Source organism: Anas platyrhynchos, chromosome 8 (genome assembly GCF_047663525.1).
Source record: "Anas platyrhynchos isolate ZD024472 breed Pekin duck chromosome 8, IASCAAS_PekinDuck_T2T, whole genome shotgun sequence".
NCBI classification, from domain to species: Eukaryota; Metazoa; Chordata; class Aves; order Anseriformes; family Anatidae; genus Anas; species Anas platyrhynchos.
The window spans coordinates 22,573,661-22,590,483 of record NC_092594.1 but is presented as its reverse complement, the minus strand read 5'-3'; the positions used below and the strand labels follow the sequence as shown (position 1 = coordinate 22,590,483).

General features: G+C 42.9%; 1 protein-coding gene across 6 annotated transcripts in view; it reads left to right on the top strand.

The window, feature by feature from the left end:
* The first annotated feature begins 44 nt into the window (after window positions 1-44).
* The window catches only part of SWT1 (SWT1 RNA endoribonuclease homolog), a 42,553-nt gene continuing 25,774 nt past the window's right edge, over window positions 45-16,823 (top strand). For 4 of the 6 annotated variants that reach the window (XR_011810837.1, XM_072041424.1, XM_072041425.1 and 1 more), the window contains exons 1-6: window positions 45-199; window positions 1,224-1,298; window positions 9,505-9,563; window positions 13,711-14,449; window positions 15,993-16,058; window positions 16,184-16,240. Coding sequence is in view for 5 of the 6 variants with exons in the window: in XM_072041424.1 (XP_071897525.1) it covers window positions 1,233-1,298; window positions 9,505-9,563; window positions 13,711-14,449; window positions 15,993-16,058; window positions 16,184-16,240 (987 nt within the window). In the remaining variant the exon portion in view is untranslated. The other 2 variants (XM_013109522.4, XM_038182785.2) reach the window with 2 other exon arrangements.

Here is a 16,823-nt window from a genome sequence, read left to right as displayed (position 1 = left end):
GGGGGAGGCGCCGAGCGCCGCCTACACTTCCCAGAGCGCTGCTGGGCCGCGGGCCGGGCTCTGCGCGGCGGGGGAAGGACGGGGTGGGGAGGAGGAGGAGCAGTAGCAGTGAGGAGCTGGGAGTGGTCGGTCGGTTTCTGGACCGGACCGGAGCGGGGCGAGAGGCTGAGGCGCCCGGCGCTGAGCCGCTGCGACGGCGGTGGGTGCGAGGCGAGGCGAGGCGGGGCGAGGCGGGGCTGGGGGGAGGCCGGGAGGAGACCGGGAGGAGGCCGCCCGGTTCGTGCCCCGAGGGCCGGGGCAGGCGCTGCCGGGACTTGCTGGGCCTCGGCTAAGCAGCGGCTCCGGCCGCGGTTACTTCGCCAGCTGCTGCGGCACCGCTCCGCCGGCTGGCCGGTGCCTCGGGAAGCCGGCTGCGGGGTCTGGGAGCGGGCGGTGAGGCTTCCCCACGGCCCTCCGCTGGCCTCCTTGGTAAGCGGCTGGTGCCCCCAGAGTGCCGCGCTGCGCTGCTCCATGGGGCGCGTCGGCCTGGGGCGAGGCACGGTGTGAGAGGCAGCGCGTCCAGTTCTGGGCCAACAGCGATCGGGACAAGCTCAGCAGGGAGCAGGAGGGGCTCCCAGCCTCAGCCTGGGTTAAACACGGTTTGAGGGAACACTAACTGTGTGCCTTGGGCGGCTGGACCTGGTGTCACGTCCAAGGCATTGTCCTGGTGTGACAGTACTTACTGCTCCTCTCTGTCATCCGGTTGTGCTCTTTGATTATCATTGGCAAAGACTAGTCCTTCAATTCTGTAATAAGTCATGGCAAATTTGGTATTGCTTCCTGTATAGTTTTGTCGCTCAGCATCCAAAGAGCCCTGTGTTGTATAACGCCTTCCTTCCTGAGAAGGAGGGAGTCTAAGGCAAGAATTAGAATTGAACTGCTTTAAAAGTTCACTGTTATAATACAGGCTATAAAAGGGTGTTTGCCTCTGCTCATCTGGTGTGTTTACTAGAAGAAAATCTACATCTCTGGAGCAGATAGTAGAATAAGGAATGGCCACCCTTTTTTCTGGGTAGCTTTGTCAGTGAGATATGGATTGTCAACACTGTTCAGGTTTGCTGTGGCTCGTATGTGGAAGAGAAAACAAAGTATTTTTTCATAATTAAGTTAAATTATTTTTATACCAGTAAGGGTTAAAAATTTGAAGTTAATAATAATTATAATGCTTTTTTTTTTCCTCTTAGGATTCAAAGATGCCTAAAAAGAAACTGAAGAAATTAACTGGAAAGGAGGATACTTTGGATGACCAGGATGACAAAGTAGGAACAGTTGTATTATTATTCTTTTTAAATCACATCTCCACATTCAAGGGAAGAGTGTGAATTATTTAGCAGTTTTGTTATGGAAGGATGAATCAAACTTTAAAATGAAAGGTAGGACCACTAAGAACAGCAGGAGGATTGAATTTGTTAGATAATTGCAAAGTGGTAGTCAGGTAGCTGGTATGTTTTTCTCTAGAGCCTGCAGGTGGAATAGGTGTCAGAAGTTGACAGTTGTTTTTTTTAAGTGTAACTTCCTGGTGAGGAATGCAGAGCTGAAATCTGTAACCAAAACTACTGCCATTTTCCTGGGTTGTTCGTTGTTTTGGCTTGTGTGTGTGTATATATATATATATACACACACATATATAAATGCATGTGTATATATATATATATATATAATGTATAAATTTTATGATATTTGCAATATTTTAACAAGTGACTCTTGGGTATTTCCTCTGAACCAATGAGATTCAAAGCAATGACTAAAATTGTATATAGAGTCTTAGTATATTCTGGGGTGTATTGCGTGTGTATAAAATAATCATTGATAATCGTTTCGGTCATGCTTGTATGTAACTTCCCATTCATTTTTTTATTGTTCGATTGAGCTTATAGAAAGGTTTCCTACTACTAGTGTAATATATAGCCAATAAATCCATGCTTCAGTTTGCTAGATTTTTCCTTTGGTTTTCGTAAAGTATATATGAAAGGTGAGTGCTTTTGTCTTATCGTATTGTCTTATCTTTCAACAAATATTTACAAGTGTTTGTTGATGAATTGTGGCCTTATAAACTGAATTATACACATAAGAAACCTTTTGCACATATAGAAATTGCAGTTCAAAGCCAAATGTCTGTAACTACTGTTTCTTCTCCCAAATTTCTCATTCCATTTGTCTTTTAATATTAGCTTACTCTAAGGCTTTACTTTTTTTATTTTTTCTTCTATAGTGCAAAGGTTAAAGATCTTGCTTGAAACCTCCTACTACAGCTGTGTTGCCTTTACTAATGCCTATACCAATTCAAAGAGTACTGAGTTTGCTATTGCATGCCTTCAGTCTGTTTGGGCCAAAGTTAAATATTACTACATGCAAGCATTGACCTAGTGCAAAGAATGGTGGGAACCTGATCTATTAATAGCAAACTGATAAGGAAATTTCTGAATAGTAGCAAGTGTATCTTCAGTGTGATCATAGTATGGATAAGAGATCTTTGGCTCATACAGATGAAAGGGTAAGCTATTTCTATAGCGTCATATTTGGGTACAATTGTAGGGTGTTTGTGTTTGTTTTTTTTTTTGTTTGTGTGTTTCTGTGTGATTTAACTATGACAGCAGATCACAGAAGATTTTATGCCTTTTGGCATTTAATAGTTCGGCATATAATTCAGAAAGTATGAATGAAAGGACACTTGCTACAGGATAATTTAGAACAGCTTTAAATAGAGCTGTCTGGAAGAGTCAGCACTGCCACCTCTTGGTAATGTGGCCTGCATAACAACAGATGATATGACTGCTGTGTGATTGTAAATTGTGTGTAAATACAATAAAACAGTCTGTTCCAAGAGGACACTTACCCAAGACTGGTAATGCTAAGAGGAAAGTCATAGTAGGAAAGTTTGCTTAAGATGACCAAATTAAGTGAAAATCAGGGAATGATCAAGAGACTTCTGAGAAAAGGGTTTAAGTTTAAAGGAATTATTTAAAAAAAAAAATCTCAAGAACTTGTAGGTGAAGGGGAAGAGACCTGAAGTGAGAAAGCAGTAACAGATGAGCTGTCGAACTTACTACTGCATTTTTGTGGCCCCACCAGCATTGCAGCCTCTACCTAGCCTTGATGGAGTACCCTCCTGGTCAGATGCCCAGTGACCTTAGTTCCAGCGGGTGGGGTGATGGTATGGGGTGCAACCGTAGGGCTGCACACTGTGGGGGTGTGTGTGTGAGCTCATGGGGGCCCTTCTCACGCCTGTGTATGTTGGGGGGTTGTAAGAAGTGGCATGGCTGCACACAGGGCTGGAGCTCCTGCATCTTTAGCAGCATGCATATGTAAATAACTGTACCACTGTACATCTGTGAGATTAAATGATTTGGTACCAAAAGGTTTTAATCTTGTATCATGTTGTAGTTTCATTATGGTTTGACTTCGGTGTTGATTCTGAGCGTTTAGCTCACTGATTGCCAGTTAATCAAATTGTTAATAAACCAATGAAACACTTTGATTCCTATTTGATTGTAATCATGTGAGCTGAGCAGCACTTCCAGCGGCAAGTTCCATGACATGATTATGCATGGCAGCAGCCTGTAACAGCCTCTCAATTTATGATTTCTTTGCTTTTTTGGTGCTGGAACTCTAGAATCGACTACAATCAGAACTTCAAGATTTCTTTAATTTTCTTAGGGCTCCACTGGTTTCTGTAACCCTTTTATTTTTTAAGTGCTTTCTAATGTACAAGCAAACTAGCTAATGCCTCCTAGGCCTTTGCGAGCCTCTCTGTTTAGGAAAACGTCTGCAGCAGCGACCTAATGGCCTTGCCAAGTCATCATGACCCAATAGCTGAAGGATTGAATTATTTATAAAAGGATGTACTGTCTACAGCGTCCTTATCTGAAGTGTTCCATATGTTACCCTTCTCTGTTGTAACTTACTACATTCTGCTGTAGTTCTGCAAAAACTGAGTCGTTTAACCCAAAGGTGTACAAACTAACTGTGCAGAAGTCGTATCAGCGGAGGGCAGAGTTTGTGTCAGTAGTCTGTCATTCGGCCGCTCTGTGTTCTCTTCTGTAGCTGCAGTAGCGAACTGCTTCTGTTCTGACCTGATCAAAACTACATTCCAATTGATCTCTGATGCTAATGTGATACAGCTGACAATAAGGATATGCCAAGCAGTAGTGTAACTGCCTTCTAACCAAGAACTGTTCAATTTTTTTGTTTGGGGACTATCCTTATTCCTAACCAGGCCTGTGTAACTAGTTTCAAAGTGTTCCCCATAACTAGGAACTGAACAGTTCTACCTGAACTCAGTGTTGTGATCTCTGTATACCCATGGGCTGGGTGGCTCCACACCTTGGGCTTTAATTGGTGTCAGAAAGGGGATTTTGTGAAATACACAAGTCATAGATACGTGGGGGGAGGCTGTGGAAAAACAGCAAAATGGAATAGAATATAAGGGAAATCCCTAGGGGATGGGAGTTCAGTAGGTGAGAATTGTAATTGGGAAATCCTGCAAGAATAATTTCAGAGGTGACAAGAAAGTCATAAATGTAAAAGGGGCAGAAGGAAAGGGACCTTTCATTGGGCTCTTTGCAGAACCAATTGCTACTGTAGGCACTTTTTTTTTTTTTTTGTAATAACTAGAAACTAAGATTTCTTGAAGAAAAGAAACAGACTCGTGAGCTGCTTTGCAGTGGTCTAAAGATACCAAAACATGAGCAGCTGCATTTTGAAAAACAGCTAAGAAACTAATTTCAGACCTCTGGCTTTATGCTGGTTAGAACAAGAGCATACACGTCTAGTTTCAGAGAGTGAAATTCTTGAAAGAATATGCACAATGAAACGTGCTGATGAGGAGGATTATGCTGACTTTGAGGCTGAATTTTCTGCCCCCACATCCTTATTTGAACTAACCAAGATAACATAGTCTCTGATCCCTGTCATTAAAAATTGCACGGTACAACTCCCTCCTGCCAACGGAGGTGCTCCCCCACCACCTCAGGTCACAGTGACCGCTGCCAGTTACACTGCATATCAGCTAAGGCAGGTATACGTACAACATTCCAAATATTCAGTGGAGGATTAGTTAGGATAGGTGTGACAGTGCTGCAAATTGGGAGCAGGGGCTCTCATGCTTCATCAGGATAAAGCTGGACAGAAATTCCTAGGAAACATAATAGTTCTTAAAAATCCCAATGCAGGGGTCGGTCAAAATATGTTCTCTTTATTAAATTCAATATTGCATTCTCTAAGGCAAATAAATGCATGTTACACAGTGGAGCCCAGACTTGGAGTAATACAACGTCTTGAGAGCTGTAAAACTGGACATCTTTCATCAAAAATAATCCTGACTCAGCTACTTGCCACAGGGAAAAAAAGGTTAGGGCTGCACAAATGTCAAAAGGAAATCCCCGTAAGGGACAAATGTTCCTAAATTCTGTGTTGAAATTAATTGATGTTATAGTAGACTCTCTGATAGACAGGATGGAGACCTAGACTGAGGTCTTTATGTGGTCTTCTGTGAAGGTAGGACTTAGGTCATATAGATAAAATGCCTACATTTCTCCTACGGAGATTATGGAATAAGCACAGGAGGGGTTGCAGTTGTGCTCAGACCCCTGGTGTGAATGCTGGAAGGGTGCCAGACAGCCTTGTTCTATCTGCTTCCTCTTTTCTGACCCCAGATAATATTCTACCTGATCCCCTGGCCTTTCTGTCTTCAAACTGACAGAAGAACTCCTCAGCTAAAGCCCATGGAGTTCCCATGAACTGTCCCAAGTGGCTGAAATTGTTGGAAATAATATTAGCAACCGTCCTTCTATATTGCTAAAGGTAAATGATAATTACATTGTCTCTTTTCTCATGGATATGGGGGCCTCAATACCAGTCCAGGGTGGAGGATGTTCTTGGATTAATTATGAAAACTCAAGAATTTCTGTCACAGGAATTGTTGGGAAAAGGCAAGAGCTTCCCATAGCTGGGATAAAACTGACTCTGCCCAATGGAAGGACCCTGAGACCTGTAGTTGTGGTAGGACCTTTAAGCATATTAGGTACAGATACACTAAGATCTCAGAGCATTGAGGCTCCTTTAGGTACTTGAGTGCCGAACCCTCTAACTCAAAATTTAGTAAATCTCCATGGGTGAAATATCAGATTAGGGGTCTACTGCTTTTCTATTACAGGCCATACATAAATTGTCGCAAAGTACCTTAACTCATGTACAACAATATCATGTTTGGGATTTAGAATGGTGTGGTATTATTCAGAAAACTCGTTCCCCATATTATTCCCCTGTCTGGCCTGTTCATAAGTCTAATAGCACCTGGCATTTGACAACAGATCATTATGAATTGAATGAAAATACCAGACTGTTACATGCTGCTGTCACCTCTGTTACTGTTGTTATAAATGAAGTCTCAACTCAATCTGAATTTTGTAATATTTATAAAACAAATATTTATAAAAGGTATAAAAGCTATAAAGGTATAAAAGGCAAGTAAACACCGTTGGGTGTTCAGGGAGTCTACGCTCCACCAACAAGCACACACGCACATCAAACATTCTAAATATACAGAGGAACATTGCTTTTACATACTAAACCCGAGTATGCCTATACATACGTAAAATCAGAAAAGGTAACAAGCAATCCTTTAAGTTCCATGACTTTACAGTCTCCATTTTCCATTCCTTTTGAACAATATGTCTCGCTTTAAGTTGTCAAGCAACTCGGTCTTCAGGCCTTATGTATCCCGTTCTTCCCGGATCGAAGAAAAGCATATCCATCTCCTTTTCAAGGCCAATAGGGCCTGGGTCAAAAGGCACGTCCAGGTCACCAGGGGGCGGAACAGCAAAAGCCTTCGATGGCTGTAGCAGCAGAGGGGCCCATGGCGTAGCAGTCGGATCAGTAAAGGAGCCCACAGCTCCCTCACTGTCTGGCAAACCACACGTTTGTGACTGCGGTCCCACAGGGCTCTTCAAGGCCTCAGAGACTGCTCGCCAGGTGCCGAGCAATCCCACTGCAACCTTGTCGTTTTCAGTTGCAGAGTCCCATACCTTGACATCAATTTGGTCCCATATTTCAGGATCATTAACTGTCTGATCATTAATAAGGAGAATAAGCTGTGAGGCTACCAGGACAGTCTTTGTTTCTAAGGACATATGATTCCCCATAATGCCCGGCTGCTTACCAGCGAGGGGCAGTTGTGTGCGCGGCTCCACTTCTCTCAGCTTGAGCTTCTTCCCAGCTCCGGTGCGCCTGTTTCCAATGACTTTCAGTACGAGCTTCTCTGAGCGGTTTGCTGAGTTTGGCCAAACCCATCTTCATGAGGCGATCAATGTGCCTGTTCCCATCCTGGTCTCCATTCCGCTAGCCTGTTCCTCTTCATTCCTTCTTTCTGCTTCTTTATTGATGACGTAACTTCATCGTGTTGCCTTTTTTATCTTGAGAGCAGGCTCCCCTCTTCTACCCTTCTCTCCACAGCAGTTCTTTTCAAAACAACTTTTCATTGGTCAAACTTTGAATGTAACAACAACAGCAAACACCCAGTAACTGCCATGCCTTAATGGCTGGAGAACAAGAAACCGGAGACTGCATGGAGCCTCCTGAATCACCCTTCTTTGTTCCCTCTACATCTTACATTCCCAATGGCTTCATCGTTAAGAGTCTAATGTTACCTCAACCACGGGGCTTTCGACCCCCATGGCCACACTCCCAAATCTCCCCTTTCTTTATTAATATCAACCATTTTCTCCACACGAATTACTACTCCATATATAACACTTTATAACAAGTGGCTCATCCTTAGATGGTGCCTGTCATGGAATTAGATTTTGCACAACTCTAATGTTGTTAACTCTAATGCAGCAATTGAAGATTTATTATATACCATTAAAAAAAATAACAAAGTTAGATTTAATCATGGAATGGTTTGGGTTGGAAGGGACCCCATCTAATTCCAACCCCCGTGCCATGGGCAGGGACGTGATTTTGGCAACACTTAACTAGTATCTAAGTAGAAGTTAATTAACACAATGATCTAAAGAAATTTGCCACAGTAGAAACCCAACTTAAAGATTTGTGAATGGCAAGGTTCACCTGGGACTTACCGCAGGGTCTATGGGGGGTTAAAAATACAGTCACGTGCTTCCTAAATATCCCCTTGAGTGAATTACTCAGACTACGTCCTCTTGGTATGTGGAAAGCTTGTTCCTCATGGAGTTCATCCCTGAGATGTACTTCCCCTCAGGGGTATCCCTACTCCGTTGTTGGGATTTAATTACTCAGCCTCCTTCTTCCTTTGTCCCACAGAGGAGCTTGTGCCTCAAAGGGTCAGCCCTGCAATGCGCATCTACTCAGGGGTGTCGTGAAGTCTCCACAGCTCAGGATGAGATGGAGGGCGCAGACCACTGTGGTCCTTGGAGAGTGCCAGAGGTTTTTGTTTGGGATCACTATTTGTAGGATTGCAAGGCTGTTGTCTTTTGGTCAGTAATTTTACAGGATTTAGGTTTTTTGCTGATTTGTTTAGGAATAAAGTCGTGCAATTCCCCCCCCCCCCCCCCCAGTCCTCAACAGGGGAGTGAGGCAGTGTCAGACTTCACCAAATTCTGGAGGTAACAGAGGAATTGAGGAATTCTGCCATGATGGCTTTTCCTTTCATATTCATTAGATGAAGTGATCGACTCCTAGTCCTTCTCAGATTCCTTATCAGGTTGTGCCCTGGCATGAGCTCTGCCTGGGGCTCAGTTGTTAATGGGCTATCCCTTTGAGGAGCGATTTCATTGAGGCCTACTGCCACTGGTAAGCCTGAGCAAGACTTATGCCAAGTACAGGAGTGGAGTGTACCCACCACAGTGCCTCAGGCACCGAGGATATGTTTTCATGGTCCCATTACAACCTGAGGACCAGGAAACGTTTGCTTTTACCTGTGGCGGATTCAAACAGCCCTACATTGTCATGTTATCAGGTTTTAGCTAAAGAAATAGAACAAGTTCCACTCAAACCAGGAGTAATCAGGGATTTTCCTGATAAGAAACAAGTAACGTGAGTGTATATCAGGAGGGGCTGTGGTATCGAGCTCTTGAGAAATCCCTATTAACTACTCTACAGTTTAGTTCAAAGCGACAGCATCATACTTACCTTGGGAAAAATTACTAGTAGCCACCTATACAGCCCTTATAAATATAGAACCTATTATAGTAGCTGCACCTTTAGAAATACAAACTCTGGTTCCTGTTCTTAAGGGAATTAGAGAATCTAATCCAATTCCATACTGTAGAACAATTCAAAAGATGATAGTGTATATAGCACATCGTGGCTGCGTTGAGGGAAAACACCTTCTTTGGATCTTGACAGGTATGGATCTGCCTTTTTCAAGGTTAACTTACTTGAAATCAGAGTGAATCTAGCATGAAATAATAGCTTGTTCTATCTTGTGAAGGTTTTGTTATGGCTGTTTTCTTTATAAACCCTTAGTTTTTTTCTCCCTTCTTTCAGAACTCTGAAGACACAAGATCTTATAATTGTACTATGAGAGGAGAGACAGAATTTCACAGGTAAATTTTTGCTCTGTCATTAAAGAGAACTGCTAAAAAAATCAGATTGTTTTAAAATCAAATTGTTTAAAATCAGATTGTTTTAAAATCAAATTGTTTTAAAAGCGGGCAGGCTACGACTTGGTTGCCATCACGGAAACGTGGTGGGACCAGTCTCATGACTGGAGTGCTGCGATGCCTGGCTATAGGCTCTTCAGAAGGGACAGGCAGCATGGAAGGGGTGGCGGTGTGGCTCTCTATATTAGAGAGTCTTTCGATGTTGTAGAACTCGAGGCTAGGAATGACAAGATCGAGTCCCTTTGGGTTAGGATCGGCAGAGACAACAAGGCTAGTGTCCTGGTCGGGGTCTGCTATAGACCGCCGAACCAGGATGAGGAGACGGATGAGGAGTTCTACAGGCAGCTGACAGAAGTTGCGAAATCGTCAGCGCTTGTACTCGTGGGGGACTTCAACTTCCCTGACATATCCTGGAAGCACAACACAGCCCAGAGGAAGCAGTCTAGGAGGTTTCTGGAGAAAGTGGAAGATAGCTTCCTGACGCAGCTGATTAGTGAACCTACCAGGGGTGGTGCCCTGCTAGACCTTCTCTTCACAAACAGAGAAGGACTGGTGGAGGATGTGATTGTCGGGAACAGTCTTGGGCAGAGTGACCACGAAATGGTGGAGTTCTCTATTCTTGGCGGGGCCAGGAAGGGAACCAGTAAAACCACTGTATTGGACTTTCGGAGGGCTGACTTTAGGCTGCTCAGGACACTGGTTGGTGGAGTCCCATGGGAGGCGGTTCTGAAGGGCAGAGGGGTTCAGGAAGGCTGGGTGCTATTCAAGAGGCAAATCCTAATGGCACAGGAGCGGTCTATCCCCATGTGCCCAAAGATGAGCCACCGGGGAAGACGACCAGCCTGGCTCAACAGACAATTGTGGCTTGAGCTTAGGAGGAAAAAGAGGGTTTATAATCTTTGGAAAATTGGGCAGGCCACTAGGGAGGACTATAAGGATGTAGCGAGGCTGTGCAGGGACAAAATTAGGAAGGCCAAAGCTCATCTGGAGCTCAAGCTGGCTACTGCTGTTAAAGATAACAAAAAACGCTTTTATAAATACATCAACACAAAAAGGAGGACTAAGGAGAATCTCCATCCTTTACTGGATGCGGGGGGAAACTTAGTTACAAGAGATGAGGAAAAGGCGGAGGTGCTCAATGCCTTCTTTGCCTCAGTCTTTAGTGGTAAAACCGGTTGCTCTCTGGATACCCAGTACCCAGAACTGGTGGAAGGGGACGGGGAGCAGGATGTGGCCCTCACCATCCACGAAGAACTGGTTGGTGACCTGCTACGGCACTTGGATGTGCACAAGTCGATGGGGCCGGATGGGATCCACCCAAGAGTACTGAGAGAACTGGCAGAGGAGCTGGCCAAGCCCCTATCCATCATTTATCAGCAGTCCTGGCTATCGGGGGAGGTCCCAGCTGACTGGCGGCTAGCAAACGTGACGCCCATCTACAAGAAGGGCCGGAGGGCAGACCCGGGGAACTACAGGCCGGTCAGTTTGACCTCAGTACCAGGGAAGCTCATGGAGCAGATCCTCTTGGGAGTCATCATGCGGCACTTGAAGGGCAAGCAGGCGATCAGGCCCAGTCAGCATGGGTTTATGGAAGGCAGATCCTGCTTGACGAACCTGATCTCCTTCTACGACAAAGTGACGCGCTGGGTGGACGAGGGAAAGGCTGTGGATGTGGTCTACCTTGACTTCAGCAAGGCTTTTGACACCGTTTCCCACAGCATTCTCCTCAAGAAACTGGCTGCTCTTGGCTTGGACTGGCGCACGCTTCGTTGGGTTAGAAACTGGCTGGATAGCCGGGCCCAGAGAGTTGTGGTAAATGGAGCCAAGTCCAGTTGGAGGCCAGTCACTAGCGGCGTCCCCCAGGGCTCGGTGCTGGGGCCAGTCCTCTTTAACATCTTCATCAATGATCTGGATGAGGGCATTGAGTGCACCCTCAGTAAGTTTGCAGATGACACCAAGCTAGGTGCATGTGTCGATCTGCTTGAGGGTAGGAAGGCTCTGCAGGAGGATCTGGATAGGCTGCACCGATGGGCTGAGGTCAACTGTATGAAGTTTAACAAGGCCAAGTGCCGGGTCCTGCACCTGGGGCGCAATAACCCCAAGAAGAGCTACAGGCTGGGAGAGGAATGGCTGGAGAGCTGCCAGGCAGAGAAGGACCTGGGAGTGATGGTGGACAGTCGGCTGAATATGAGCCAGCAGTGTGCTCAGGTGGCCAAGAAGGCCAACGGCATCCTGGCTTGTATCAGAAACACTGTGACCAGCAGGGCTAGGGAGGTGATCGTCCCCCTGTACTCGGCTCTGGTGAGGCCGCACCTCGAGTACTGTGTTCAGTTCTGGGCCCCTCGCTACAAGAAGGACATCGAGGTGCTTGAGCGGGTCCAGAGAAGGGCGACGAAGCTGGTGAAGGGCCTGGAGAGCAAGTCCTATGAGGAGCGGCTGAAGGAGCTGGGCTTGTTCAGCCTAGAGAAAAGGAGGCTCAGGGGTGACCTTATCACTCTGTATAAGTATATTAAAGGAGGCTCTAACGAGATGGGGGTTGGCCTGTTCTCCCATGTGCCTGGTGACAGGACGAGGGGGAATGGGCTAAAGTTGCGCCAGGGGAGTTTTAGGTTAGATGTTAGGAAGAATTTCTTTACTGAAAGGGTTGTTAGACATTGGAACAGGCTGCCCAGGGAGGTGGTTGAGTCACCATCCCTGGAAGTCTTCAAAAGACGTTTAGATGTAGAACTTAGGGATATGGTTTAGTGGGGACTGTTAGTGTTAGGTCAGAGGTTGGACTCGATGATCTTGAGGTCTCTTCCAACCTAGAGATTCTGTGATTCTGTGATTCTGTGAAATTGAATTTGAATTTAAGATTTGTATTCGATTTGTTCACCAGATAAAATCTGGCATTTTAATTGATGAAGTATTGGCATTGCATTTATGAGTGGATGTATGAGTTGATTCTGTCTAAGATGATCATTTTGAGATAGTGGAGAAAACAGGGTTCAAACAACATTTTTTAAATTCTAATAAGATAGGAATAATATCCTTCCAACGCTACTGTCATAAAAAAAAATATTTTTTTCTGTCTTGAGTACTTCTTTCTTGATCTGTACTGCATATTACACATGTTCTGTTAGAAAAAAAAAAAAAAAAGCTACAGTGAAGTCTGGAGGATAATTCTGCAGTGAAATTAGGTGAAATTAGCACCTTTAATAGATCTCCTGTAGTCCTGAAATCATTGATTTCTTCAGATGTGTGAAGTAGCTGATTCCAAGGCAAATAAAGCAAGCTTTCACCTTAAGCATAGCATGTGTAAACAGTGTTCAAAAACTGTTTAACACAAGGTAAGACTGATGTCGTGAATCCTGAGATGGTAAAGCTTTAGATTGTTTCTTAATTGTGGCACAATCTTTTTGCATGCTTATCAGTGCATTTAAGTAACCTGTCCTGCACAAGTTTCCTAAACAACCTTTACTGCTTCAGCACTTTTGGTAACGCTGTTATAGAGTAGGGCAGAAACTTTCTTTGGGTATTTTAAACATACTGTATCGTAAATTCATTGAGTATTTTCTCTGCTCTTAGAAAAAATAGATTCTTATTCAGTCTTCCTGTCATAATTCCTGTAGAATGTAATGTATGTTCCTCAGTCATTCCTTTTCCAAGTTACTCAACCTGTTTAACCTGCACTGTTTGAAAGCCATTAAGTGCTTGGCACTGTGTGACCAAGATTGCTGCATACTTGAATTTTAGGGTGACGCACCTTAGCATCACTAAAATGGTGTTAAAACTTGGCAATGTGATAAGACCGAACTAGACTGCATTAGGGCAACTCTCAAACCAAAAGGTAGTAAAATGCAAAAAAATCTTCTCAATTTGGCAAATTGAAACTGCTGTACAGCCGATAAAGATATATATACCAAAAGTGCTCTATCAAGTTATTTTAAAGGACAGATGTTGCTCATGGTTAAGGACACACCAGTGTGCTACTCACAAATATATAGTTGTAACTGCCAAAATCAAGCACAGTTGTGCTTGTTTGTTTCTTTGTTTTTTGTTCTATTATACCAACTGAGCTTTTTTTTTTTTTTTGGTAACATTTCTGTAGATTCAAAACAGAGAAAGATGGGCAAGGGAAGAAACGATACCAAAGTTCTAAGACTGGTGCTGATGGAAGATCCCAAGGAAAATCTCCAAACAGAAGCAGAACTACAGACAATTCTTTAATCCAATCTGAAAAGCGAAAGAGAATAGTTATACAATTTAAATCCAAAGAAACTAAATGTGGAAAAAGTGCAAGCACCGCTGATGTAATGACTACTAGCAGGGAAAATCACAACAAAGGTACTTTTGATGGAACAGAAGGAAAAAGACTCTGGCATAGCTTTGCAGTTCAGAGGGACAAGGTGGTGAAGAAAAGGAAAGAGAAAGTTGAACTCTGCAAACTAAAGGAAAAAGCTGAACAAACTATGTTGGAAAAATTTAAGTCATCTGTGTATGATTTGCATGTTCCCCATAAAAAGGCAGACAGAGCCAGAAAATGGAGTGAAGATGTCAGAATTCCAAAAAAGTCACCTAGCACATCCACAGAGACTGTGCATGATGATAGGCCTTTCACTAGGAAGTCAAATAAATTATCTAGGACTTGTGAAGAAGAGTATGAAGAAGGATATGAGGAGTTTTCTAAGAAAAATCTGCAAGCTAATAAATGTACACCATCAAGTGAAACACCTCAACGATGGGACTGTTGTAAATGGAAAAAACAGGATGCTGATTCTCATCAAGCTACTGGTAATTCAGGGACAGAGGAAACAGACTTTGAAGCCCCAGCAGTATGTTTTAAGCAGGTAACAAGAACACAGTTATTTCTGTTACAATGCAGATAGTTGTTCCAGGCAGGTTTTCTGAATGGCTGGTGGTTTTTATGTAAGCTGACTGTCCTGCATAATTCAAACAGAATTCCAGAGCCAACTAGATGGATTTTTCTGCTCACACTGTAAACCACATTAAAATGCTTCTCTGCTCTGCTAAATGGTTAGATAAACTGGAGGAATAAATGTCTTGTCTGTTAGGACTGCATTTGCACATATGCTTCTGTAGCTTTACCTTACTGCCAGGTGCTTGGGTTACTTCGATTTAGGGTGTAAGTCAATGGAAAATTTTTCTGAGCTGACAGGGCTGTATGCACAAATTGAGTCAATGAAACTCCCTGCCAAACAGGTGCTTATTGCCAGCAAAGTGATGCCAGGAGAACTTGTTCTTGTGGATCTAGGACTGAATTCATTCATTTCCTGCATAAATTTTTGTTTGGCTGTGATATGGTTTGTTTGTGAGTTCTAGTGGTGTTTGTCTCCACACCTCTATTTACGTATCTTCTTATCTTGAGCATCCTTACTTTTTGTTGTCATTGTTTAACATGCCTAGCATTAATTTTTAGAAATTTCAGTTCATGTAGTAGTGCAATCATTTTGTGCACATGCAAAGATGATAATCACATACAGAGTCATGGAAATCATTGAGGTTGGAAGGTACCTTGAGATCATCTAGTCCAACCTCTCTACTTAAGCAAGGTCAGCTAGAGCAGGTTATCCAGGACTGTGTCCAATATCTCTGTTTTGGGTATCCCTAAAAATAGCAACTCCACAATAGCAGCTCTGGGCAACCTGTTCAAGCACTTTCACAGTAAAAGCAAACAAACAAACAAACAAAACTTTAATGTTCAGATGGAATTTTCTTTGTTTTGATTCATGCCCGATACCTCTTGTGCTGTGTCCATAGTCCACTAAGGTCCTGGCCCCATCTTTGCACCATCCCGTCAGATATTTATATATATATTGATAAGAGCCCCCTCAGCCTTCCCTTTCCAGGCTGAACAGTCTCTGCTGTTTCAGCCTCCCTTACATGACACGCTCCAGATCTTTAATTATCTTAATAACCTTTTGTGCAACTCCATGAATATGTCTTTCTTGTACTGTGAAGCCCAGGGCAAGAAAAACACATGTTTACTGGAGTTAATTTAGTTGCTAAAATTTTAATAGAAACACTAAAGGATTTCTTTTTTTTTAAAAAAAAAAAAGCTTTTAAAGCCACTGGATACTTCAGTAATAGTTTTAACTGTCATTAAAAAAAAAGATATTTTAAAGGGTTCATAATCAGAAACCCACAAGAGATTGGAAAAATAAATTTACTGTGTAAACCACTACATCTATTTTAAAAAAGTAAAACCAACCTTATAAGCCCTTTAAAATGCTGTTGTAGATGCTTTATCATGGATATCAAAAACGCACTTTGTTACCTGTTAATTTCACTTGGCAATATTCAGTGTTTTCTAAAAATAATTCTTTTTGAAAGACTGTAACATATCCCACTTCTGTTACTATTTGTTTCTAGAATTTTGAGGTCCCATGCACATCTGACTCCTACCAAGTCAGAGAGAATATAAAATCTATCCAAAAGGTAAGTGATGTACTTGTTTAATACTAAAGAGCTATATTCTGAATCTCATGACAAGGGGATCACTTGTTCCTCAGTCTTTCTTGATATTTTGTGGTGTTGGTATGTTTTTGTAACTCTTCCTACAGAGCTTTGAAGTCTTTCCACCCCCTCAAGGCAGTGAGAACCTAGAAGGAGACCAAGAGGTTAGTAATGCTTCATTTAACACTTCCTAGTTATATTAAAAAATGGAGTTTTGTGGCTAGACAATTCCATGGCCTTCCCTAGTATTCTTCATTGATAGTTTCTGATCTACACTTCTAAATATGTAGAGCATTTTTTTCAAATACTAAAGTGAAGTATTGCCAATCAGGAACTTTCTGAGATAAAAATGTATAATATTTATATTATTCTCTGCAACACTGGGGGCCTTCGTAGTTGCTTGCATAATCTAGCTATCACATTTGCCTACCTGTAACTTTCCAGAAGGAAGAGGGATAGTTTTTGAGAAACATCTGATAGGTGAATTGCAGTCTATATAGCAAAAAAATGGAGGAAAAAATTGGGGTACTAGGTCACAAACAAAGGCTTCTAGGCCATATTTTGAATGTCTTTTTGTGGACTTCTTACAGTGGAGGATGGGCAGAAGATTCTCACAGCTTTACCTTTGCTGTGCCAACTTAAAATATTTTGTTTCAGTTTTAGTTGGTTTCAACATAAAACCATTAATGCAAATGTATCTCTTTTGGAAACAATTCCGAAATGATTACTTAAACATAATTAAGTTCA